This window comes from Pan paniscus, chromosome 1, assembly GCF_029289425.2.
Source record: "Pan paniscus chromosome 1, NHGRI_mPanPan1-v2.0_pri, whole genome shotgun sequence".
Taxonomy (NCBI): Eukaryota; Metazoa; Chordata; class Mammalia; order Primates; family Hominidae; genus Pan; species Pan paniscus.
The window spans coordinates 117,528,825-117,555,851 of record NC_073249.2 but is presented as its reverse complement, the minus strand read 5'-3'; the positions used below and the strand labels follow the sequence as shown (position 1 = coordinate 117,555,851).

Genomic DNA, 27,027 nt, shown 5'->3' with positions numbered 1-27,027 from the left:
AGAAGAAAAGAATGACAGGGTCGAGAAGGCAACATTGATTGAGTGAAAGAATGAGAAGCCGCAGTCAGTCAGGAGGTGATTCTCACTCAGGGTAAGTGGGGTGGTGACGGCACACCATTTTGAGTATACTCAATGCTGCTGTGTGGTTCACACTCCTTTGGTTAATTCTGTGTTATGTAAATTTCACATCAACAATTACTTGCTCGAAAAAGAGAAAACAAGGCCCTGACAAACAACTGCAACCCATACATTTTTATTATACTTCTTCTCTGCTTGATAAATACTTGTGTGTTGCGAGCCTGCCATGGCAATTCCTGCCCTTCCCCTGGCCCAGCTTCGTTCTTATTTCTCCCCACCGAGCTGTTGTACTTCAGAGATGTACACACCTGCCCCCCTGCCTGCCCCCATGGGGTCCCCTCACCTGAGCTCCTCAGCTTGCTTGAGCTGCTCCGCAAGCTTCTCCTCCTTGAACTGTCGTCGCTCATTCCTCAGCATAGATTTTATGAGGTCTTCGCACTCTTCATATTCTGAGAAAAGACAGACACACCTGCCTCAGTGGAAGGCTGGACATGCTGCTGTGGTCATTGCCTACAGGGCAGGAGCCAGGTCCATCCCAAGGACAAAACTCTCCCCAGTACCAGGGTCTAGACAGGGATTTCCACATCTTTACTCTTCAGTCTCCTGACTTTCTGGCATCTGATCCTCCAAAATTTAGAGATGAAGAAAGAGAACCTTAAGGGCACATCAAGGAATCATCTGACAAGATGATTCAACCACAACGAAGTGGAGTCAGAATTCACAGTCCCTGAGGTCTGACTCTGAATGCAGGGCCACTTTCCCAAGCCTTGCAGCCTCTCCTCTAAAACACTGCACTGGGGCATGAGTAGTGATTTCTTGTACAGTCGGGAAGGCCCCTAGGACTATGGGACTGATGGTTTCCCTTTTACTGGGAATTTCAAGGACAAGTATGCGAAAGATTTTTAAAATCTTTGATTTTTAAATCATATCTTCAGTTATGATTTTAAGAATCATATCTGAAGCATAAAGTGTGACACATAACACCATAAGGCCATGAAGGAAATATGCCCAAATGCTAATAAAATTTGTGTTAATTTAGAAACAGCAGAATGAAGAACTAATAGATAGTGTTTACTGTGTGCCAATAAATGTTCTAGGAGATTGACAAGAAATAGCTCATGTAATTCACTGCAGCAATTTACAGAGGTAGGTATTATTGTAGTACCCTCTGAACAGGTGAGGTAACTGAGGGACAGAAACGACAAGCAACTTGGATGGAGCCCAGGAGACAGGCCCACGGTCCCTGCTCTGTACACTGCACTGCTGTCTCCACACATTCTCGGGTGCGATCTTTCTTCCTCTTTAGCAACAAGACTCTGTGCCCCAGGAAGCAGGACTTCACTCTCACCAAGCTACTCTCTGCTTTTTATTCTTATTTTTATTATCATTATTATTATTATTATTATTATTATTATTATTATTTTTACCAGTCTTGCCCTGTCGCCCAGGCTGGAGTGCAGTGGCAAAATCTTGGCTCACTGCAACCTCAGCCTCCTGGGTTCAAAGGATTCTCCTCCCTCAGCCTCCTGAGCAGGGGTGATTACAGTCACCTGCCACCACGCCCATCTACTTTTTGTATTTTTAGTGGAGATGGGGTTTCTCCATGTTGCCCAGGCTGGTCTCAAACTCCTGACCTCATGATCTGCCCGCCTCAGCCTCCCAAAGTGCTGGGATTACAGGAGTGAGCCACCATGCACGGCCCCTACTCCCTGCTCTTGATGCTGTCACTTATAGACAGCACAGGTTCTATTAGGAGTAGACTCCTCTTGAAGCCCCTCAGAGCAGGTACTGGCTACTATCACCAAGTTTCCCTCAGAGTCACTAGAACAGAGCTTTGCCTGTTGGGCCTCAACAGAAACTTGAACTGAATAAAAGTTCACTAGTCTCAGACATTTAGAACAACAGACTAGATGTTATTTGTCTGCAGGATCTTATATGGTACAGAGACGATTCTTGAAAACACGATTGAGCCTCTTGGAGAAAACAGGTCATTCTGTGCCTGTGTCAGAAATCAATAAATGGCAGTTTAACTCTAGTCCCACCCCCACCTGATTGCAAACATGGAAAGTTGCTAAATACTTTGGTACCTCTGTCTTCCAACTTTGCCAAAATGTTAAAATACCCATTTCTGTTTTCCTAGAAGTACAGGAAGGATGAAATTATTTTTGATGGAGAGAGCATTTAGTGTCTCAGAGAGAAGACAGGACATCATTCATCACTTTCATGATGGTGAGCCTATAGATCTTACTGTATTTCTTCTGTCCGTTGGCCAGGAAGCCAGCCAGTTCAGTTACAAAACATTTCTCTTGGAGGCTTCTGAACTGCTGTTTCTTCTTTGCCAGCTGGGGGCGCAATTTCTCGTTGATTTCTAGAATGTTCATCTCTGCCTACTCGCTGGACAAAGGGCCGGCTGATACCACCATGCTGACGTTTGTGGCAGAAGAGGTGGGGCCAGGGACTGGGGAGAAGAAAGGCAAACACATGATGGGTTAAACACCGGTGAAATCAAATAGGTTTAATCAGGACTGAGGGATGTCAGTAACTGAAATTCTTAACTTACTCTTGTGAAAAATGTGATCACTCCCCACAACACTTTAGGATCCTTCACCGCAAAAACAAGGTTCGAGGTGCCTGAACACAGAGCTGAAAGCACTGCCAGTACCTCAGACTCTGATAAGAGTGAGGTAGAATGTGGCCAGCGTGCCAGGTAACCATCTGCAGTTGCCATAACAGAATTAGAAGGTGGGGGTGTCACGGAATCTTAGGAGCCCTGCATTCGAATTGCCCAGGCTTTGCTGAAACACAGGCACCCTAGTCTCACCTGAGGGTCACCACCAATGGGGATCATTCCTTCAGCATTCACTCTCAGTATTCGTGTACCCTTGTGACAATGCCACAGACCCGTGTCTTTCCCAATACATCTAAGCATATTCCTCACTGTTTATCTCTTGTCTGTACAACATCATCAAGGCAGAAACAGTTTCCCAACAGGTTATATTTTCTTAATGGTAGTCATGAAGTCACCCCACCTGCTCTCAGTTAAAACAGAGCTTAAGGCTTTTCCACAGGTGTAAGATATCAAACTTTTAGCCTGCCCTGATATCCTCCGGGTCTTCTGCAGTTTTTTCTGTATCCACTAGAAAGTGAATGAATAATTCATTTTTTAAAAATGTTTTCTTTCCTGTCTCAGTATTCTTGCTGCTGCATCCCATTGTTAGACTGATTTCTTCTTTCTTACTGGGGCACCTTCTTGGGTTTTCATTACATTCTAGACCAGTTTGACATCCCTACGTCCAAAGCTCTTCCTCTATGTGGGTTGATTTGTTTTTTAATGTCACTGAGCACTACATTTTATACTTGTCACTTATAGATGTCATTCTAGTGCCACAAGACCTCTTTTCAAGGTATCAAGTGATCAAAGTCATTTATATAGAGGTCTCCTGAAAACATGTGTGACCATCTATCTTGGGAAGTTTTGTAAACCTCATGCTATTTTGTTGTTTCCATTTTGTTTTCCCATATACTGAAAAGAACAGGGCCACGAGCAGTTCTTATGGAATATGGTTTGATATATATTTTGTTGAGATGACCTAACACCATTGATTTTGGGTTGCATTCCACTAACAGAACATGGCAAGATCAAGGTTATGGTCAGGGTTGGTTGGCGATCCTCAGTGTTGCAGTGCAGTAGAAGGTGAGTTTGAGGTGAGAGGAACAAGTAGGAAAGAGTGATCCCCTGAACCACCTCTTCGCTTTCTCAGCTTTCATCCCCACCTAGGTTTTGTGAGCCTGGAACTTGAGAGACTGTTCTGTAGCCCAGGTCTCCTAAGATTGGCTGCTGGACTTGCCTGAGTTGAGGGTGCAGTGGGTTGACCCTGGGCTGCCCAGCATTCATGTGGAAGTGAAGGAAGGAGGACTGGTTAATCCCATTTGAAAGCATCCCTCTCTGCAGCCCGCACCATCTTCCAGTGACACTGTAAGGATACTGCTTTGAGATGTATCAAAGCCTTTAAGTCAATGTATTTTCTAGGGTCTGGGAGACCTGACATTCTGTGTCAGAATGAAAATCTGTCGTTTCTAAATGAAAAAACTGCAGGTTCACAAAGTGTCATGGGTTACTTGAGGTCACAAAGGGATGAGTTTTCAGCACTGCCAATAAAAGCAATCACAATAATTATTCAGTAATTATTCATAGGTTCCATACAATCCAGTAAATATTCACATATTTAGTAATTATTCATTGACCAATTCGTACAAGGCATTTTGCTCAAAACTGTGTTTATATTTGGACATTGTATCTTCATCATAATCCTTAAGGTAATGCTATTATCTATAAGTAACAGATAAGAAACCTGAAGATGAGGGACAGCTAATCACGTATTTGGCCATATTTCCAGTTTTTGGTTTTTGTGATGCTGGAAGAACGACCAGAATGGGTCACGGGAAGAGTATTCATTCTTGTATTATTTTCCAGGACAGAGGTGTGCCCTTCTAGAGTACTGGGACCAAAATTCAGAAGTGTCTGAAACCTTGCTTTAACAGTATGGGAAATAACCTCTATCACCTGGAATTTCCCTGGAACTTTGGAATATACAAGAGAAGTATGAGACGTGGGTCTTCCCTTGGCTGTTTAATTCACTCTTCTATGGAATACCAATGATTCTCACTAAGACTTTTGCCTTTTTATAACCACAATGTATGTCTTATGGAGAAGATTTTACACTTTGCTCTATTTAGAAAGAATAAATATGAGCAATAGTTTTAGGTTTTATGCCCTGGACTTCATATTTTTCTGATTTCTGTTTTGAGATTAAATTCTCATGTAAATAGAAAAATACTTATTATTTCTCATCAGGCCAAGTTTGTTATCAGCTTGAGTTTTTGAAGATGAAGCACAAACTTTTGATTTTATCTTTGTCCTCATCAGCGCCACTCATTGTCTCTCAGTATGACCTGGACTTGCCCCTGCATTTACCCTCGTCCTGCTGAGCCATCTCCATGCACTGCCCAATTCCATCAGTGATTTGGGGTCCTCCCAAGGCTCCCTGAAATGTGCACAGGGATCAGGACATCAGACACATTCCAGACACAAAGGCAACCCACACTGTAGAGTGAGCAGCTGTGTTCCCACTTCCCTAATGTTCCAGTGATGTCCTCAAACTGAAGGGAACACTTTCCCTTTTTAAGGGTCTGTTCTTCATGTCTCAATGCCTCTGATCTAGTGAACACAACTGTCCTGAAACTGAAAGAACCTGCTAAATTTCGAGTTTCTGGTTAGGTGGCTAGAATAGGTTTATAAGACTTCCTTACTCACCTATGACTGCTGAAGTTTGAATTCTTAGCAGTATGATTCCTTTTCTTGTAAGCTGAGCAGCTTAGGAAAGATTGGCCATGTTGCTGTGCAAAAAGAGGTAAACTTAATTTCTACTCAAAGCATGCTTGAATTTGAAACTAGGGCTTCCACTCTTCCAAAGTTGGACTGTCACTACCTCAGGCATGTGTCCCTAAGGGCTCATGTCTCTGTTGTACTCAAAGTTCAAATGGAGCCCAGCAAGCCAGATCTCCTTTACTTCTAGGTTCCCTCAACAGTTTCTCCTCTGCTTTAGAGACTGCCTTGAAAATATTCTTGTCCTGCTGTTGTGTTTTGGCTTTGGAATGATGTGATGCAGCTCAATGGGTCCTACCCCCAAGTTGATCAGAGTAAGAAACAGCTGGGAAAGTCAGTGCAAATTCAAGTTCATCGTCCTCCTAACAGGGATTCTGATTCAGAGGGCTCAGGTGGGGCCTGGAATGTGTTTGTTAACATGACTCAGATGTGCAGTCAGTTTGAGGACCCACTGATACCATCGACCTTATAGTTTATGGGATGATTCTGTTTTGCTGATAAAGAAACTGAGGCATAGAGAGTCTGTAACTTGCCCAAGTTCCCCTTGCTGTAAGTCCTGGAGCCAGATCTCAGGTGGAGCAGCCTCTTCCCCATCCCCTTCCCACATTTTCCAATTCAGCTGGGTCAATTCTTTCCAAGTACGTGTTTCTCTCCCCTATACCTCATTTCTGAAAAAAGGAGAACTGGAATTTAACTTCTTTCATCTAATACATTTCCTCACAACATGCTGCCAGCATCATATGCTGGCCTCTTACTATTAAAGTGAGATGCCTTTTTTTTTTTTTTTTTTTTTTTTTGAGACAGGGTCTTGTTCTGTCACCCAGGCTGGAGTGCAGTGGTGATTATAGATCACTGCAACCTTGAACTCCTAGGCTCAAGCGATCCTCCTGCCTCAGCTTTCCAAGTAGTTGGAACTCTAGGCACACATCACCATTTCTGGCTAATTTTTTATTTTTCATGGAGACAAGGTCTTGCTATGTTGCTCAGGCTGGTTTTGAACTTCTGGCCTCAAGCGATCCTCCCACCTAGGCCTCCAAAATGCTGGGATTACAGGAGTAAACCACTGAGCCTGGCCCTGAAATTCTTTTTTTTTTTTTTTTTTTTAATGAAAATACAAGGCATGGAGATATGGAAAGACACCTTGCTTTATTACTGTTATTATTATTTCTACAGTATAATTCATATATCACAAAAATCACCATTTTTAAGCATATATTTCAGTGTCTTTTACCATTTTCCAAAAGTTCTGCAACCATCACCACTACCTAATTCCAGAATATTTTCATAATGCCAAAAAGCATGCCTGTACCTATGGGCAGTCACTCTCCAATTCCCCCCTTCTTGCAGTCTCTGACAACCACTAATCTACTTTCTCTATATATAGATGTACTTGTTCTGGGCACTTAATTCAACAAATGGTCCTGGGACAACTAAATATCCACATGTAAAAGAATCAAGTTAGACTCCCTCCTCGCACATAAAAATTAACTCAAAATGGATCAGAGATCTAAAGGTAGGTGGTAAAATTATAAATCACTTAGAAATAGTAAATCTTTGTAATGTGGGATAAGCAAAGTTTTCACAAATATGACTGAAAGCACAAGCAACAAAAGAAAAAATAAATTGTATTCCATCAAGTTAAAAACATTTGGGCTGAAAAGTATATCATCAAGAATGTGAAAAGACAGTAAATAGAATGACAGAAAATATCTGCAAATCATATTATCTGATAAGAGACTTGTATTTAGGATATATTTTTTAAAAACTATTACAGTTCAATATTAAAAAGATAAACCAACTATAAAGTAGGTAAAGGATCTGAACAGACATTCTCCAAAGAAGATACATAATGACTAATAAGTATATGAAAAGATGTTGAAAATCATCAACCAACAGGGAAATGTAAATAAAAACCACAATGAGATAAACACTTCACATTACAGATGAATATAATAAAAAAGACAGACAATAACAACTGTTGATGAGGATGTGGAGAAACTGGAATTCTCATACACTGCTGGTTGGAATGTAAAATAATGTACCCACTTCAGAACAGTCTGACAGTTCCTGAAAAGGTTAAACAGCATTACCATCTGACGCAGCAATTCTGCTCCTAGGTATATATCCAAGAAATATGAAGATAAATGTCTACCAAAAAATTATACAAGAATGTTCATAACAGAATTATTGATAATACTCAAAAAGTAGAAGCAACTCAAATGTCAATCAACTGATGATGGATAAATAAAATGATAAAATGTGGTAAATCCATATGATAAAATATTATTCAGCCATAAAAAGGCACAGAGTACTGATAAATGCTACCATATCAATGAACTTTGAAAACCTCATGCTAAGTGAAAGAAGCTGTCATAAATTACTACATGCTGCATGTTTCCATTTGTATGAAATGTCCAGAAGAGGCAAATAAAGACAGAAAGTAGACTAGTAGTTGCCTAGGGCTGGGAGGGAGTTAGGAGGAATGGAGAGTAATTGATAATGGGTAAAGGGTTTCTTCTGATGTATAAAAATATTCTAGAATTGACTGTGGTGATGGTTACTCCTATCTACTAAAATTACTGAATTGTGTACTTTTTTAAGAAGTAAACTGTATGGTATATAAATTATATCTCAAAGCTATTGTATTAAGGGAAAAAGCACTAAACACAGTGCCTTACACATATTAGCTAATATTATTATTTGTCAGTGGTATTATAGCATTTGTTAGAGATTGTCTACTCTAATCCTTTTATGTTACAGATGAGGAAGTTGAGAGCCACATGGCTGACTTGACCAAGATTAAACGGCTAGTAAGTAGGAATAAGTACTGAAACAGAAACTTTACCCAATTGCAGTCCATATGTTTTCTGGGATCCCGGAGTTCCCTTTCAACAATGTAAAATACAAACTTAGGTCAAAAGTTCCCATGTCTGAGAAAACTCAAGCCAAATCACTTCTCCTCCAAAGTTGACAGGATTTATGCTTTAAAAATACAGATACAGAATTCTCTTTGGAAAGATCTACCAAATTCCTGTAAGAAACAGTCTGCCCAAAGTAGGGGAAAGGCTATATGAAAAGTTACAAGGCACTTCTTAAAAATATATCTTAGGTTTTTAGGGAAAGGTAAACAGACAAGTTTCCAGACCTGTGGGTGGAATGGATGTAGCAGATTCACTGAGAGGCTCACAGTGCCGTACTAAAGGGAGTCTACTGCTTAAAGCCAATTCACATCCTTAAAAGGTCAAATGGAGAGAAATTAAACTTGGGAGAAGCATTTTAAGACTGTGCTGTTATAAAACCTCGGGCCACTTAACTGATTAATCATGGCAATGAGGGCAGGGACCAGAAAAGACTCTTTAGAAACTGTCATCCCCACACAGAAGAGCAACTTTCAGGGAAACACCCTTATCTTTCCATTTTCAGACCCCAGGAGGTGTGAGGGTGGAAAGGCTAGGTAGAGAAGAGAGCAGAAAGGAGATGAGATGACACAACCAGGATTCTCCGAAGCTGGGCTTGAAGTCCTCAAGAAAAACTCCCATGAACAAGGAAGGAAGAGTGAAGAAAAAACAGGGATACCTGGAACTGGACAAAAGTAAAAAGATAGAAGGATACTTTTTTTCCCCCAGAAGAAGTCTGTCACAAAAGCAAACCTGCAAATATACGATCAGTATAACACCCAAGAAAATGACACATGCGGCCAGGCATGGTGGCTCATGCCTGGAATCCCAGCACTTTGAGAAGCCGAGGCAGGTGGATCACCTGAGATCAGGAGTTCGAGGCCAACCTGACCAACATGGTGAAACCCCATCTCTACTAAAAATACAAAAATTAGCTGAGCATGGTGGCAGGCACCTGTAGTCCCAGCTACTTGGAAGGCTGAGACATGAGAATAGCTTGAACCCGGGAGGTGGAGGTTGCAGTGAGCCGAGATAGCACCATTGCACTCCAGCCTGGGAGAAAGAGCGATGCTCCGTCTCAAAAAAAAAAAAAAAAAAAGAAAAAAGAAAAGAAAAGAAAATGACGCATGCCCCCAAGTGTGAGAATGCAAGAGGGAATCCCTGACCTATCCCTATCCAACCAGTTTTCTTGGCACACACCTTCCATTCTCTGAATGAGCCCAGATTAACTCACTGACCCCTGTGCCACGTATCTCCCACTCCATCACCCGCCCAGGCTCACTGCTTCCACCGGCGTCCCTTCATATCTCCCTACTGACCTCCACTTTTTTCTAACTTTGTCACCAAAGAAGTCACAGAAATAAATAGGAGGATTCAAAAAGAATAATTTCAGTACATCTAAAAAATTGTAGAATATAGGATTCTCATCTATGTTTATCACGTTCAATTCGTTCATTTTTCAAATTTTCATTGTGGCACCATTTTATGACAGGCACTATGCTGGGGATGCTGGTGACTAGGGTAGGGATTTAAAATGAGAGTGTCTACTTGGAAAGATGAACAGATAAATAATCACCGTGATAAGTGCTGTGCTAGAGATATGCAGATGTCAAAAGACCTTAGAAGGTCTACAATCCACTTGGAGGGTAGGGAATATAGAAGGCATTTCAGTGAAATAGGGTGCCTTTGACAAATTATTAAGAATGAGTTCTACATTAAAAAGGGGAAGAGAGGGTGATAGCTGAGGAGGCAGCATAGGCAAGAGCATCCAGCATGAAAGAACAGTGAGGGACATCAGGAACATCTTTCAGGAACATCAGGTAAAACAGACTTAGGGCCCAAGTCAAAGGAGCTAAAATAATGCACCCTGGAAAGTGGTATGATCATTTCTGCATCTGCTCCAGAGAAACCTGCCAAAATATGATTAGCATAATACCCAAGAGAACATCACATTCCCCATGTGTGAAAATGCAAGAGGGAATTATTTCTAATAGTTCATAAGCTCAGCAACAACAGAGTAGACACAAAAGCCACAGAATGTGCTTAGGCTTTACTTTAATGATATGGGGATATCACATATCATCAGCCTGTGGAGTACAGAGGTAGTTTACAAAGGATAAACCTTCATTGTTTGGAAAGGAAACATCAGAGAGCTCTTTATGAAGTTTAAACAAAATCAGAGAAATAAAGAGATGTGGGAAAGAAAGAAAAAAAAGAAAGTACATTGAGGACAGTCCAATCTAACTGTGAACTCATAAGGGGCAGCCAGTAAATTCAAAACAGCCTACTGTTTTTTGATTACTTGTGCTACTCTATTAAAATAGCCACAAACACAAAACTAGTCTACCTCTTTCTCTCCGCATTATTGGCCCTAACCCAAAAATAGTGGGAGTAAATGATTTAATAATTTATTTTCATGCTCCATTTTGTTCTTAAATTAAAATTACTGTGGTTGGTGTCCCTCCTTTAGCTTCTGCTAAAGACTTTACATAATGAAAGCTCATGAAGTGTCTGGATTACTGACAGTTACTTATCCAAAAAGATGAGACATGGTTCATTGATTTGATTCTATTAGTTCTCTCTTGAAGATATTTTTCTCCTCCCTCTGTGAAGAAACATTTCTTTCTGTGTCAAACAAGACGAGTCATTTTTGTAGTTTTAATTCCCTCTTGAGTCCTACAATAATACTAAAATACTCACAGTGACTACAGTATCATTTGCAGGCAAAGAATTGTAAATTAACCATTTAAATATAGTCACTAAGTTATGTGGCATTCACTGACTCAGAGTTGAAAAAGACTCCAAAATTCTTATCCAGTATTAAGAGTATACAAGGACAAAAGGAGAGGCCAAACTAAGTCTAGGACGCACAATACAAAGAAGAAAATGAGAAGACCAAAGTTACAGTCTCAATACTATGACATGATACTAAACCATACAGTCAGTCAGCCAACATATATTTGCGGGCCTAGTATATACTGGGCACTGTTTGTAGGTGTTTGGGTTACATCAGTAAACAAAAACAAAGATACTAGTTTTCATTCTGGAGAGGGTAAGAGGCAGTAGAATTTGGAAAAGACAGACAATAAACAATAGACATAATGAAGTAAATTATATAGTATAAATTATATAGTAAGAAGATAAGAGTTACAGAAAAAGAAAACAAAAAGTAGACCAGGGTTAGTAATTAAGGGGGTGGGGGACAGTTACAATTTTAAATAGGGTGGTTAGAGTAACCCTCAATTAGAAGTGCCAAGACGTGAAATGCAGTGGAAGCAACCATTTGAAAGTTGCACAATACTTTAACAAGCTACTTTGCCTCCTGCTGACTTTGTTTCCCCATTTTTAGAACTGAAATAATAATTCTCATCAAATAAGGGTGCTATTTACATTGAGATAGTGACTATTACTATAAGTAACATTTTAGTCTCTTGACAAGCATGGGAAGCAATGGAATGAAGGGCAATGGAAGGAAGGGCACTGCACTATGAAAAGGACTTTTTAAAAGAAAACCATCTCTAGGCACTATTTCCCTTTGTGGAAATGAAGTGAATATTTTCTGAACTCCACCTGGGACATACGAACAATGAGCATGAAATCTTACAAACTGTATAAATAACATTTATTCACAGTGTCACTGCATCATCTATTGTTTTGAATTCTCTTTAAATTTCCTTCTATATATTTATCCAAAGCTGAAGTCATCTGGTTTAGATTATGGGACCCTGAAAAGCAAGAACTAGTCTATGTAACTACTTTTAAACATCTGCATAATGCCACATATATATATATATATATATATATACATATACACACACACACACACATTGATATGTAACAAGTACTATTTGATTATAATTAGGAGTGTCTTGGTTTTCTTATAACATGAACATATATTTTTAACCCAAACAGCTTAAAGCATTTAACGAAGTTTTACACACCTACAAAGTGCTTTCAGCAAGCAGATGTGCAGTGCAATGTGGCGCAGTAAGATGCACAAAGCAAAGGCTTTGAAAATAAACTGCCTCGGTTTCAGGACCCAGCCTAACCACATATTAGCTGTACAACTTTGGGTGAATCACTTAACATCTCCAAACTTCAGTTACTTCATGTGGGAAGACTTGAAAAATAATACCTGGTCCCAAGGTTTTTGTGTAATTGAGCTAATAAGCATGGAAGTACCTGGCACAGTTCCTGAGTCACCAAAAAAATGTTAGTTTTCTCTTCATCAAATCTCCCCATTCCCACCCCTCATGCTAATCTCCCCTCCCACACACACACACACCATCAGTGAGTAAATAAGTGTCTTGCGTTAAACTACAACCAGAGAATAAGACACAGCCAAGATTTCCTTACTCTATTTCACTAGCCCTGGCAGCCTCTCAGCTGCGGAATCCTTGGTTATTTCCTTTCTCAAGGAGGAGATACGATTCTAGTTTGACAGATCCTTTCCTGGACACACTCTCAGAATTCCCTAAGGTTCTTATCGTGGCTAATGGATAACAATGCAGAGGCTATGGGAGTGAATAATCACTCTCTCTCAGCTAAAAACTTCCTTTATTGACTTCTCTAACTTCCTGTCAACATCTTGCTGCCAAATCAACCTCTTGTTCTAGGCAATTATTAAAAGCAATTTTCTTGAAACTGAAAAACACATTTAGCCTTCAACAATAAATCACACTAACATCAATTACTAGCCAATTACATTACTAGAATATCAGACCCAGAGATATTTGCAATGTTGAAATATTTTCAAAATAAAGTTGTTTACATTTCTATTTCTGTCTTTAACCCTTAAAATGCAAACAAATACAGGAGTGAAGACAGATGTATTTTAGTTATTTCTCCTACAAGATAAAGTGGATAGCAATATTATGTTAAGAAAACACTTATTTAGTATCTAGAATGATAGCATTATCTATTCTTTATTAAAACAGAAACTAAAAGTAATATAATTAAATAGCTTGTTCTTGTGACTTAAATAATATAAAGTTTTCATTTCAATTATGTGACAATGCTTTGTATAGCTGTATTCCAAATACATAGCATGGTGCCTAGAACATAGCAGGCAGTCAATACATTTTTACCAAATGAAATGAATAAATTACCAGTTGATTTTGTACTGAGGACCAACCTATGACCTTTAATCCCTCCAAAATAAAACACACAATCCCATTATATGTGAACCATATCCACAATACCAGAATCTAAGATTCCCACTCTGAAAGAGTAACTAGAACAACTTCTTTTTGAGGCAATTCTGCTTACTTAGCACATTACTCCCCCCTACAGTTTTCCTTCTTTTGTTTTTGTACTAAGGATATTTGTATAAAAACAGGATCTTTGTTGCTTAGTAATTCATCTGCTCCAGCTGCTTGTATTCTGTTCCCAATCAAAATTCTTGGTTTTCAGCCTCCTCATCATTTTTATAAGGAGTTGAATGAATTGGCCAGGCTTGTTCCTTTCTCCCTCTCCATGGAACACCAGGCCCCAAGCTCCCCGACACTGCTCCTCTTTTTGTTTCTATCTTTGGGTTGTGTGTGCACTCTAGAACACTTGTATCAGTGAAGAGTGTAACAAAGTATTGTGCCACGCATAGTCTCTCATATATCATCTATCAGCTCATCAAAAAGTGCTCACTGATTAACAGAGGATCCCCTCCTCAGTTTCAGAATTCTCTAGCTTTAAGTTAGGGGAGGGTTACCCCAAAGTCAGAGAGGGTACATGGGAGAGGGTTGTGAAGGCCAGTAGCCCAGAGAAAATCAAGGGCAGCTGGGTGCATTTAGGTGGATAAGAAAACAATGAATTACTCCATCAAAAGCAAAAGCACAATCACATAGGAAAGTTGATCACCTACTGTTAATGTCAATTCAGTTTAAAGCACTTTATTAACCACACATATATATTTTCCAGTGTCTAATTCTCATCGTGTTCTTTTCCATTCCAGACTTGCCTGTCTCTTTCCCAGAGCTCTGTTCCTCTTATTTCTCACTGTTTCTACAAAAGGGACAATAAACAATTTTCTAGCCACTCATCATCATAAACCCTGACATGCTAAATTATCCCCTGCTCAGTTTATGGACCACAGTGGGCCCATAAAACTCCTCCCTCACTAGCAACCCACCCCACACAAAATTCTCACTTCCCTTTTTCCTTGCGCTTCCTAAAAAAAGCAATTGAGCCACACCCACTACCTCCTGTGCTAGGGGTTTGTCCCCTAATCCTGGGACACTAGGGAGCTCCTTACCTGGAAGGCAGCTGCACTCAAAAGTGAAGTCACCAGTCTGCCGACAGGTGCCTCCATTGACACAAGGCGAGGGTGCACAAGGCACATACAAGCTGTCACAGTACTGGCCTGTGAAGCCCTGAGGGCACTGGCACTGGTAGGAACCAGGCAGGTTGAGGCAGGTGCCACCATCCTGGCAGTGTCCTGGAATGTCACACTCATTGACATCAGTCTCACACTTCTGCCCTGTGAAGCCTGTGAGGCATTTGCAGGAGAACTGGTTGGCCACAGTGGTACAGGTACTTCCATTTGCACAGGGATGAGACAGGCAGGCATCGGTACATTGGCACTCCTTACCTAAAGGAAGGATAACAAAACTCAGTACTGGCCACAGAAATAGGAGATGGCCCCATCCTCAATACCTCATTGACATCAGCGAGCTCTTGCGTGGAGAAGACCTCAACTCTTTGCATTTTACAAAAGGCTAAATCAGAGCCTCCTCAAGGTCATCTGACACAGAGCCCTCTCCAGTAACTCTCCAAGGACCTCAGCAGAGACACAAGGACTCAGTGGGGTGGAGCACCTGGAGGCAATTGTAGGTTAGTCACATTGAAGCCCAATCCTGCAGGACGCTATCAGCAATAGGAGTCTGGATCCATCTACTCTCTCAGAGCTCACTGTCTTTGCATATGGTGCTCCTGTTTGAATATCAATTTCCGGGCCAGGAGCAGTGGCTCACACCTGTAATTCCAGCACTTTGGGAGGCCGAGGCAGGCAGATCATGAGGTAAGGAGTTCAAGACCAGCCCGGCCAATATGGTGAAACCCTGTCTCTACTAAAAATACAAAAATTAGCTGGGCATGGTGGCACGCACCTGTAATCCCAGCTACTTGGAAGGCTGAGGCAGAAGAATCACTTGAACCCAGGAGGTGGAGGTTGCAGTGAGCCGAGATTGTACCACTGCACTCCAGCCTGGGCGACACAGCAAGACTCCATTTCAAAAAAAAAAAAAAATCAACTTCCCTTCTGTTTTCCTAGTGAACTCTCACCTATCTTGGCAACTCTACTCAAAAGTTCCAACCTCTGTAAAGTCATCCTTAGTGCCCCTCACATACATACATGTGCGCAAACACAGATACACCGAGTTTGCTATTTTCTTCTATTATACCACCTGCCACACTGGCAGGGTTGGGTCTCCATGGTATGCTCTCAAATCATGTCTGTTGAATGGATAAAATATATCGATATTTTCCACAAAATATAGTTACTAAATAGACCTCCGGTGATAGAAACAAGTCAATACTACTTCTGTTTCCTCTAAATGTAACACACACATATATTCTGGGAAACATTTTATTAATTGTGGCCTTGCTATAAATATCTGTTGATGTGTTTGAAAATGATGAAGGACCTCTGGGTCCCTATATAACAAATGAAATAGAAGCCATCAGGAGGACAGAGGTCTAGAAGGTATTCCGTGGACTTTCTCAAGTAGGAAAGTACCAGCACTAGCAGGAAGACTCTGACGGGTTGAAAACTAAATCATGATGCCAGGGGAAGCAAAGCAGATTCTTTGAGGCAGAAAGAGAAAGAGAAAAAAATATCCTCACAGAACTAGTAAATTTGGTATTCACATGGCTGGCTTTTTGTTGTCATTAGTCTAAGTCGCTTATTATTTAAACTACAGAGATGAGAACTCCTTGAATTATTATTATTATTATTATACTTTAAGTTCTAGGGTACACGTGCACAACATGCAGGTTTGTTACATATGTATATATGTGCCATGTTGGTGTGCTGCACCCATTAACTCGTCATTTACATTAGGTATATCTCCTAATGCTATCCCTCCCCCGTCCCACCACCCCACGACAGGCCCCGGTTTGTGATGTTCCCCTTCCTGTGTCCAAGTGTTCTCATTGTTCAATTCCCACCTATGAGTGAGAACATGCGGTGTTTGGTTTTTTGTCCTTGCAATAGTTTGCTGAGAAGGATGGTTTCCAGCTTCATCCATGTCCCTACAAAGGACATGAACTCATCCTTTTTTATGGCTGAATAGTATTCCATGGTGTATATGTGCCACATTTTCTTAATCCAGTCTATCATTGATGGACATTTGGGTTGGCTCCAAGTCTTTGCTATTGTGAATAGTGCCGCAATAAACATACGTGTGCATGCGTCTTTATAGCAGCACGATTTATAATTCTTTGGGTATATACCCAGTAATGGGATGGCGAGAACTCCTTGAATTTGTTAATACTCCAGTTGATTGTCTAGGAAAGTATCTAAATCTCTGACCTCATAGAAAGGTAAATGGGAGACACAAGAGTTTTTCTATAAGGGAAAAAGATGCGAGATGTGACATATGAGCACAGAAAAGTGCTCTCTGCCTATCAAGGAATGTCAAATCAAAGGAGAAAACTATAACACAAATTTAGGCACAGCATATACATCTCAGGGAGTTAAGACAGAAAATGAAGGAACTGCAATTCTTCTTGTCTTTCCACTCATGTCACTAAGAGGCACTTATTTACAGTGGAGAAGAGATATAAATGCTCACTTCTAGCAAGTGTGATTTTCAGAGTGATGCCCACAACTGAAACAGAAAGATCCCTGGGCCGGAAGTGGTGGCTGATGCCTGTAATCCCAGAACTTTGGGAGGCTGAGGTGGGCAGATCACTTGTGGTTAGGAGTTTGAGACCAGCCTGGCCAACATGGTGAAACGCCATCTTTTCTAAAAATACAAAAATTAGCCAGGCTTCATGGCGCATGCCTGTAATCCCAGCTACCTGGGAGGCTGAGGCACAAGAATCACTCGAACCCAAGAGGTGGAGGTTGCAGTGAGCCGAGACTGCGCCACTGTACTAAGCAACAGAGTGAGAAGAAAGAAAGACAGAAAGAGAGAGGGAAAGAGAGAGAAAGAGAGAAAGAGAGAGGGAAAGAGAGAGAAAGAGAAAGAAAGAAAGAAAGAGAGAAAGAAAGGGAGAAAGAAAGAAAGAATCAACCCTGAATTTGGTTTCCATATATATTATGTATAGGCACTAACTTGCTGCCTCTGCTTCTTCATCTCTGAGTGGAGACGAGCTAGTAAGCTGACTGAGGTATAGCGCTATCACAAAAACCAAAAGGATGACCTTGATCTGTGATGATTCCTAAAGTGATAGACAAAAATAGCATATGTATAAAAGATGATCAGAATCGGCCGGGTGTGGTGGCTCACACCTGTAATCCCAGCACTTTGGGAGGCGGGTGGATCATGAGGTCAGGCAATCCAGACCATTCTGGTTAACAAGGTGAAAGCCCATCTCTACTAAAAATACAAAAATTAGCCGGGCATGGCGGTAGGTGCCTGTAGTCCCAGCTACTCAGGAGGCTGAGGCAGAAGAATGGCGTGAACCCGGGAGGTGGAGCTTGCAGTGAACCCAGATTGCGCCCTGCACTCCAGCCTGGACGACAAAGCAATACTCCATCTCAAAAAAAAAAAAAAAAAAAAAAAAGTGATCAGAATCTTGCAGAACACACCAAGAAGAGATCCTTCTTAACAACAAAGGAAGAAGTTTTAATTTGGGACCATTTCAGAGTGACATTTTAATTATGAAGAAGGCATTACTGTCATTTCCACTAGCCAGAATTAAAATATTTTAAGTGGGTATATGCCCCCCTACTTTGCCTCCTAATAGCAAAACAACTCAAAACTGACAATCAGGAAGAAATTATTCTTATAACACCAAATATTTTCAGTGACTTACATCATCAATACCATCATCGTCATGATGGAGATAATGGATCATCCTAACTACCCTCTACCCCACCAACACCTTTTGATGAATGATATGGTTTGGTAGTGTCCCCACCCAAATCTCAACTTGAATTGTATCTCCCAGAATTCCCATGTGTTGTGGGAGGGACCCAGTGGGGTAACTGTATCATGGGGGCCAGTCTTTCCTGTGCTATTCTCATGATAGTGAATAAGTCTCATGAGATCTGATGGGTTTCTCAGGGGTTCTGCTTTTGCTTCTTCCTAATTTTCTCTTGCCACCACCACGAAAGAAGTGCCTTTTGCCTCCCACCATAATTCTGAGGCCTCCCCAGCCATATGGAACTGTAAGTCCAATTAAACCTCTTTTCTTCCCAGTCTCGGGGATATCTTTATCAGCAGCGTGAAAATGGACTAATACAGTAAATTGGTACCAAGAGTGGGGTTTTTGCAAGAGTGCCAGCTATCCCGAGGAAAACTTTGGAGGGAACCAGCTACTAGATGGTTCAATCAGTCTTTTGCCCCTACACCCAGGTTGGATGACCGATTTGCACATCAGGACTGCTACGGACCTCCACCAGAGTTTCCTCTGGCTTTGCCCTGCCCAGGCAGAGTTCACCACCTTTCAGGTCCTAACATTTGTGCTCATGCCCCACCTTCCAAGTGCAGGAAACAAGATGGGCCGGTGGAAAGCTGACCTGCCTACTGCCACTGCAGAGTGCCCAATTTGCCAGCAGCAGAAACCAACACTGCGCCTTTGATATGGCACTATTCCTCAGGGTGATCAGCCAGCTACTTGGTGGCAGGTTGATTATGTTGGACTTCTTCCATTGTGAAAAGGGCAGATGTTTGTCCTTACTGGAATAGACACTTACTCTGGATGTGGGTTTGCCTATCCTGCATGCAATGGTTCTGCCAAGACTACCATCTGCGGACTCATGGAATGCCTTATCCACTGTCATGGTATTCCACACAGCATTGCCTCTGACCAAGGCATTCACTTTATGGCTAAAGAAGTGCAGCAGTGGGCTCATGCTCATGGAATTCACTGGTCTTACCATGTTCCCCAACATCCTGAAGCAGAACGGTGGAATGGCCTTTTGCAGTCACAATTACAATGCCAACTAGGTGAGAATACTTTGCAGGGTTGGGGCAAAGTTCTCAAGAAGGCTGTGTATGCTCTGAATCAGCGTCCAATATGTAGTACTGTTTCTCCCATAGCCAGGATTCACAGATCCAGGAATCAAGGGGTGGAAATGGAAGTGGTACCACTCACCATCACCCCTAGTGATCCACTAGCAAAATGTTTGCTTCCTGTTCCCGCAACATTAAGTTCTGCTGGCCTAGAGGTCTTAGTTCCAGAGGGAGGAACGCTGCCACCAGAAGACACAACAACAATTCCATTCAACTGGTAGTTAAGATTGCCACCAGGACACTTTGGGTTCCTACCTTTAAGTAAACAGGCTAAGAAAGGCGTTACAGTGTTGGCTGGGACATCAAGGCTATCAAGACCCAGGCTATCAAGATGAAATCAGTCTACTCCTCCAGAACGGAGGTAAGAAAGAGTATTCATGGAATACAGGAGATCCATTAGGGCGTCTCTTAGTATTACCATGCCCTGTGATTAAGGTCAATGGGCAACTACAACAGCCCAATCCAGGCGGGACTACAAATGGTCCTGCCTGGATGAATGAAGGTTTGGGCCTCACCATCAGGAAAAAAAAAAACACAACCTGCTGAGGTGTTTGCTGAAGGCAAAAGGAATACAAAATGGGTAGAAGAAGGTAGTCATCAATACCAGCTACTACCATGTGACCAGCTGCAGAAATGAGGACTGTAATTGTCCTCAGTATTTCCTCCTTCCTTTATTAAAAACATGTCTGTGCTTGCACACACTTGTACTAAGAAAATATCTTCATTTTATTTCCTTTCTCCTTTATCATGTGACATAAGATTTATTGACTTCACATCAGCATTTAAGTATCGTTAACTTTATGTAAGAGTGTTTCAGTTGGGGACTGGTGTGTTTTGGGATGTACGAAGAATAGTTATACTACATTAGGTGTAATTATTACCTAATTATTGTCTTTATTTGAAGATTATGTGTGATCTCAGGAGATGTGTATGGGTTCAAGTTGACAAGGGGTAGATTTATGGTGGTTAAAACTGAGTGTGTCAACTTGATTGAATTGAAGGATACAAAGTATTGATCTTGGGTGTGTCTGTGAAGGTGTTGCCTAAGGAGATTAACATTTGAGTCAGTGGGCTGGGGAAGGCAGACCCACCCTTAATCTGGATGGACACCATTTGATCATCTGTCAGCAAATATAAAGCAGGCAGAAAAACATGAAAAAGGGAGACTGGCCTAGCCTCCCAGCCTACATCTTTTTCCCGAGCTGGATGTTTCCTGCCCTCAAATGGCGAACCCCAAGTTCTTCGGTTTTGGAACTCAGACTGGCTCTCCTTGCTCCTCAGCCTGCAGACAGCCTATTGTGGGACCTTGTGATCATGTGAATTAATACTTAACAAACTCTCCTTTATATATATATATAAAGATTGCCAATATATATATATTAAGATTGCCACCAAGACACTTTGGGTTGGAATATATATACATACATATATATTCCATTAGTTCCATCCCTCTAGAGAACCCTAATACAATGAAAAATTAATATAACAGTATTCTACACTAACTGATCCAGTATAGTTTTCTGAGTACATGTTTCACTTTTTTGCTTATTGCATTTATAGAACTCTTGGTTTAGTGCTTAAAGCAGGAGAAAAAATGAAGAATGTTCCTCCTTTTCTCATCTAATTTAATAAACACTTTTGAATAAAGCTCAGACCCACCTAGAAAAACCCACAATCTATTCAGGTGAGATATGTGTAAAAAAAAATTACAATAAAATGTGATACATAAAAATAATAAAACCTAGAGACCATTTGCCTAAAGGAATCATGAAAGGGTCACTAAGACACAGTTTTAAATAACACTGGACAATCACCAGTTGTAGAAAAGGGCATTCCAGGAAAAAGGGTGTGTAACTGTATGGAAGCAATAATAAGTACAACATTTTCAGGAAATAAGGAGAATTTGGTGTGACTAGGCCTAGATGCTTGTGGGGAGGCCAGGCTACAAAAAGATGTAAAGTCTAGGCTGTAGAGAGCTATGGAAGTCATGTAAAAGAGTTTGCAGTTTATTCTGCGGATGATGAAAAAATATTAGACATTGTAAGCAGGTGAGATTGTTAGAATATTTGCATTTATAATCAAAGATGTAGTAATATCATGGGTGAATGAGATGGGGAGAGAAGAAAGGCAAGAAAACGTATTCAGAAACTACTTCAGAAGTCCAGGTGAGAGATAACATGGCCCTCAACTACAGGGTAGCAGAGGAAATGGGAGGAATAGACAGGTGAAAGGCAACTCAGAGGTTGGCTTGGGTGACTGAGTTGAAATGAGGTCAGAACAAGGGACAGGGAGTTTCTAGCGTGGGTATTTGGGATGTACATGGTTGCTACGTATTTCTGTCAACAAGGTGAGCTGAAAGTACCTGTAGAATATCTCCAAGGAGAACATACAAAGGATAGCTAGAAACATGAGCCTGAATGTCAGGGTTGGGTGGAGCTAAGGGAATGATGGTGAGATTCATCAGCAAGCTAATGAAGACAGTGGCAGTGGAGGCGAATACACACAGTGAAATTCCCTAGGGAGAGCTGTGATGTGGCTCAAAAGAGGGCGCAAAACAGTGCTCCAGGGAGCACAGACATTTAATGGATAAGAACAAGGTGATGAAGAAGCAAAAGGAACAGGGTTCAGAAAACCAGAAAAGCCAGTGCCCTGAATGTCTAGGGAGGGAGATTTCTAAAAGCAAATAGTCAATAACATCAGCAACTTTTCCTCTGGTGACAGTGTACTTATTTCTTTTAGTGAAGTAAACTCTGATTCCCCATCCTGGTGTACATATTTTTTTTTTTTTGAGACAGGGTCTCACTCTGTCACCCAGGCTAGAGTGCAGTGGTGCGATCATAGCTCACTGCAGCCTCAAACTCCTGGGCTCAAGCAATTCTTCCACTTCAGCCCCAAGTAGTTAGGACTACAGGTGCACACCACCACACATGACTAATTTTGTTTTATTTTTATTCTTGTTTTTTTGTAGAGATGGGGTCTTGCTATGTTTCCCAGGCTGGTCTCAAACCTCTAGCCTCAAGTGATCCTCCTGCCTTGGCCTGCCAAAGTGCTGGGATTGCAAGCATGCGCCACCGCACCTGGCCCTGACATATATACTTTAAGCAGTCAAAGTATTTGGTCCTTTTTCTTTCTCTTTCTCTGCCCCCTGAAACTCTTAAAAGGAAGTTAGGGATAGTTGTCTGGAACATCCCAGTTCCTTATCACAATGCTAAATGTGCACCAGAGCTGGGGGACATTTAAGAGCCAGACACCATGATCTAAAAGATGCTAAATAAAGGTATCTGCTGAAGGTAGGAAAGCACTGGCTTTGGTCTCATTAGTTACCTGTAAACCCGACTTGACAGGTGCACTCATAGGTATCCCGGCTGAGCATATGGCATGTGCCGCCATTCAGGCAGGGTCGAGACACAAAGCATGGATGAGATGTCGAGTACTGGCAGTCCTCTCCTGTAAACCCTGAGGCACATCGGCACGTGGCTTTCCCCAGCATGGCCTGGGCCACACAAGTCCCACCATTCTGGCAGCGGTTCTTCTCATAGGGGTCTCGATGTTGACAATATTCCCCCAACAAGCCTTCTGGACATCTGTATGGAAAAGAGAAGAGTCCATGAAAACACCTGACTTCTTGTAAGTCCAAAAAATTACAGTAAAACAATACAGTCCAATCAAGAAAGCACGAGATTGTGAATCAACAGACCTACAAATACCACCTATAAAACTGCTTCCCTTTAGAAGAAAGAGTCCTTAGAGAACTTAACCACATACTCCCATGTCCTTTTGAGTCCTGCCAGGTGACAGAGTATCAGGTGTATGGTCTAGCAGGGTCTGCCATGGCCAGTCAACATGACCCTTATTCAAACGCAAAATGCACCCCAGCTTTTTTTCATGTGTGTACAGGTTGGGATGGTGTAACAGCACCTTTTTTAGAGCACTGTTCGTACTTGTCTGCTTAAATTCATTAACTTTCTCATTTTGACTAAGCCATTTGATAGGATTAAGATGTCCACAATATAATGCATGAACTTGACCCTATTATCCCCTCCAATTTAAAATATGTAAGATATCATGTGCTTTTCCTCAATTAAGCATTGAGAAGTAGTAAGTGCTTCTTTCTCTTATTTCCACTGAAACATCAATTGGCTGATACCTAGTTTTCTGGGTTATGTTCAGGTGGCTGACATTACAACGGAAAAGGGGAAAGGAGGTACAGGAATGGGGAAGAGTTCAAAGGGATATTTAAAAATCTGTTAATATTTAAGTAGTAGGCATTTTTAACCAAATAAAAAAGCACAAAATATAATTAAAATAACATAAAATATCTAAGATACCATATAAACACCAAAGTGAAGGAAGGAATCAATTGAAGAATAACATTCTATGATATTTTCCACATTGAGGCACTGAGGAACCTTTTTACATGCCACCCCTTGATTCATAAGATGTACAACCATTTCAAACTGTGTGTATTATTTATGACAATTTTCTCTGAACAATATCAAAAAGGCATGGTAAGTCTCCATTTTCATAATGAAGTTGTTTAAATGGAATCTCTGAGAAGCATTTAAATTAAGAAACACAAACACTTTGATTCTAACTATAAATGCTGCTATATATTTGGCTGGTGTCCCAAATATGTGATTCAACTTAGTCCTCGTTTTAGTTTTCAGGGACTAGAAAACTGAATCTAGTAGGCTGTTCCACCATTACCTCAAAGATTACACATTTAAACCAAACTCTAAATCCCCCTCTCAAAAACCAGCTCTTCTGTGCCCAAGCCTCGTTGTCCTGATTTTCCTAATCATTGTGACCTGAAACATTGGGGTCATGAGTGCTTTTGTCTTTGACAGTCATATCCAAGACCTTTCATTAACCATTGGTTGGCAAGGCTAGCTAGCAGGGGTCACAGTTACTGAGAAAAGAAGGAAGGCCAGATACTAGGGAACTAAGACAGAAAATGCCCAGAAGAATTGTGTAGTAGCTAAAATGGCTAAAGGAGAAAACAGGGTGGTGAATAGCTATAGTGGTAGTGAGGTAACTGGCCACAGCCTCTTCACCCCTCTCAGAGCTGCATAAGATAAGCATGGCGGAGCAAGGAGCGGCTAAGGCTCTGGGCATCTTCATGAGTAGGTGTAGCTACAGACCAACAGGCAGTGAAGAAAGTTCATAGCACTGAAACCAAAGATGGCACGCAGGTGACTGTGAGGAGTCTGGATCAAGAAGGTCAGAAGGTCTGGTTTGGAGTTCTGGTGCTGTGACCTTGGACAAGTTACTTATCTTCACTGACTATCCATTTTCTCACATTGTAAATAGTTAATAAGGTCACCTACATCATGAGATTATTCTAACAACTGAAAAAAATCAAGTATGTAAAAAACCTTATAAATGTTAAAAAGTTTTGCAAGTGGGCTGGGCACAGTGGCTCACACCTGTAATTCCAGCACTTTGGGAGGCTGAGGTGTGAGGACCATCTGAGGTCAGGAGTTTGAGAATAGCCCGGCCAACATGGTGAAACCCTGGCTCTACTAAAAATACAAAAATTAGCCAGGGTGGTGGTGCACGCTTGTAATCCCAGCTACTCGGGAGGCTGAGGCATGAGAATTGCTTGAACCCGGGAGGCGGAGGTTGCAGTGAGCCGACGAGATTGTGCCACTACACTCCAGCCTGGGCAACAGAGTGAGATTCCATCTCAAAAAAAAAAGTTTTGCCAAGTGAAAACATCTTTTCTCTCTTCTTTGTGCTTATTGAGGAAAATACAATGCCCCATCCAAATCACAGCTTGATTTGAGAATAGTTTCTTGTGTTGGTTTTTTGAAGTGGAGGAGCAAAAAGTGCCAATGTAGCATAGCTAAAATTAACTCTGAGATATATTATTAAAAGCATTTGCAGCTTATTCAAGAAATGTGTTATGAATGTTAAAAACTGCAACACAATTCTCACTCACAGTGCAGCCCTCTGGGCATTATTAGATGACTCTTCATTCTCCCATATGGGAATTATGCACCTTCTAAATAATGGCAAATTTTTAAACGTGGGTGGGCTTTGCTCAGCTTTGCTCCTGAACTATTACACCACCCTAACACTATCATGTGGCATATGCTAAGAGAATGCAAAGTCATTTAAATGGTAGCATCATAAACATATAATGGAAACATAAGGTTCCCAGGAAAACAAAAATGAAGCAAAATGGAAGTTTCTAAAGCTAAACAGATGTATTTCTGAATTATTTGTTTCTACAGTTTAATTCACATTGTTGCTCCCTATCAAGTATGGAAAAATAAGTTTTAACCTAAGATATATTTAAGAAATCAGTAAAACCAGAGATTGACAAAGCACAGTTTGCAAGTCTAATTTGGACCACTGCCTGTTTTTGTTTGGCCTGTGAATAGTTTTTTACATTTTTAAATGATTAGAAAAAAAGAACAAAAGAAGGATATTTTCTGACATTTCAAAATTATATACAATTCAAATTTCAGTGTCCATAAATAGTCTTACTGGAACACAGCCATGCTCATTCATTTATAGATTGTCTATGGCTGATTTTCCACTACAACAACAGAGTCAAGTAGCTGTAATGAGACCACAAAGCCTGCAAAAATAATTACTCTCTGGCACTTTACAGAAAAAGTTTGCCAACTTCTGAGTAGAGAACATATGAAGGCTAATTCTATAAATACCATCCAATATGCTTATTAATAATGATCGGTTTCTGATAGGAAATCAACCTTATTAGTTTCCACAAAGAATATTAAACTTATAATCATTCATTCACACAACAATTAGTAAATGCCTATTATGTGCCAGTCATTTTTCCAGTGCTAGAAAAATTCTTACACTCTTGGAGTTTACATTCTAATAGCGGAAGACGAAAACAAAATTACTAAGTAAAAGATGCACAATAGATGGAGTTAAGTGCTGTGAAAAAAAATTAAACAGGAAGGAATGGAGCTGGGGATGAGGGTGTGGGGTGAGCAAAGAGAAGTATCTCAGTTTAGAATAGGAAAATCAGAGACCTTCAATGACAATACTCGAGTTGAGACCTAAATAAGGTGAGAGTAATCATGCAGGTATCTTAGGGAAACACATTCATGAGAAAGGGAACAGCAAATGCAAAGGCCATAACACAGAGAGCAGCCCTAGCGTGTTTGAGAAGCAGCAAGAATATCTGGAGCAGCAGAAAATAGATGAGAGCTGTAACTGGGATGTGGATCAATTGGGGCCTTTAAGCCACTGTAAAGAAAGACTTAGGGTTTTCCTCTAAATGGGATAATACTTACATATGAGGTACAACAGACTTACTCTCCTAAAGCCTGTGTACAGAACCACATATTTGCTTTATGTGAAACTAGACCTACTGTATTAATAAAGTTTGATTTCTATTTAAAATATTTTAGAGGGCTGGACATCAGCTTAGTTCTTTACTTTTACCTTAGAAGATATACAAGTCTCTTTTAACCCACATTTTCATGAGGTCCCATTTTCCTTTCCAAAT

At 40.9% G+C, this 27,027-nt stretch overlaps 2 protein-coding genes across 4 annotated transcripts in view; one reads left to right on the top strand and one right to left on the bottom strand.

Moving 5' to 3' along the window:
- Positions 1-27,027, top strand: part of LOC129398196 (glutathione S-transferase Mu 2) — a 266,011-nt gene that overhangs the window by 80,841 nt on the left and 158,143 nt on the right. The window lies entirely within an intron of this gene.
- The window catches only part of LOC117974945 (notch homolog 2 N-terminal-like protein A), an 83,190-nt gene that overhangs the window by 38,575 nt on the left and 17,588 nt on the right, over positions 1-27,027 (bottom strand). Inside the window, exons 1-3 of one of the 3 annotated variants that reach the window (XM_063606467.1) lie at positions 5,393-11,826; positions 2,327-2,536; positions 422-527 (exon numbers count right to left, since the gene is read on the bottom strand). In XM_063606467.1, the coding sequence (XP_063462537.1) occupies positions 422-527; positions 2,327-2,459 (239 nt within the window). In that variant the 5' untranslated portion in view covers positions 2,460-2,536; positions 5,393-11,826. Of the gene's footprint in view, positions 1-421; positions 528-2,326; positions 2,537-5,392; positions 14,945-22,862; positions 23,123-27,027 lie in introns of those variants that run through there. The other 2 variants (XM_055114792.2, XM_055114778.2) reach the window with 2 other exon arrangements.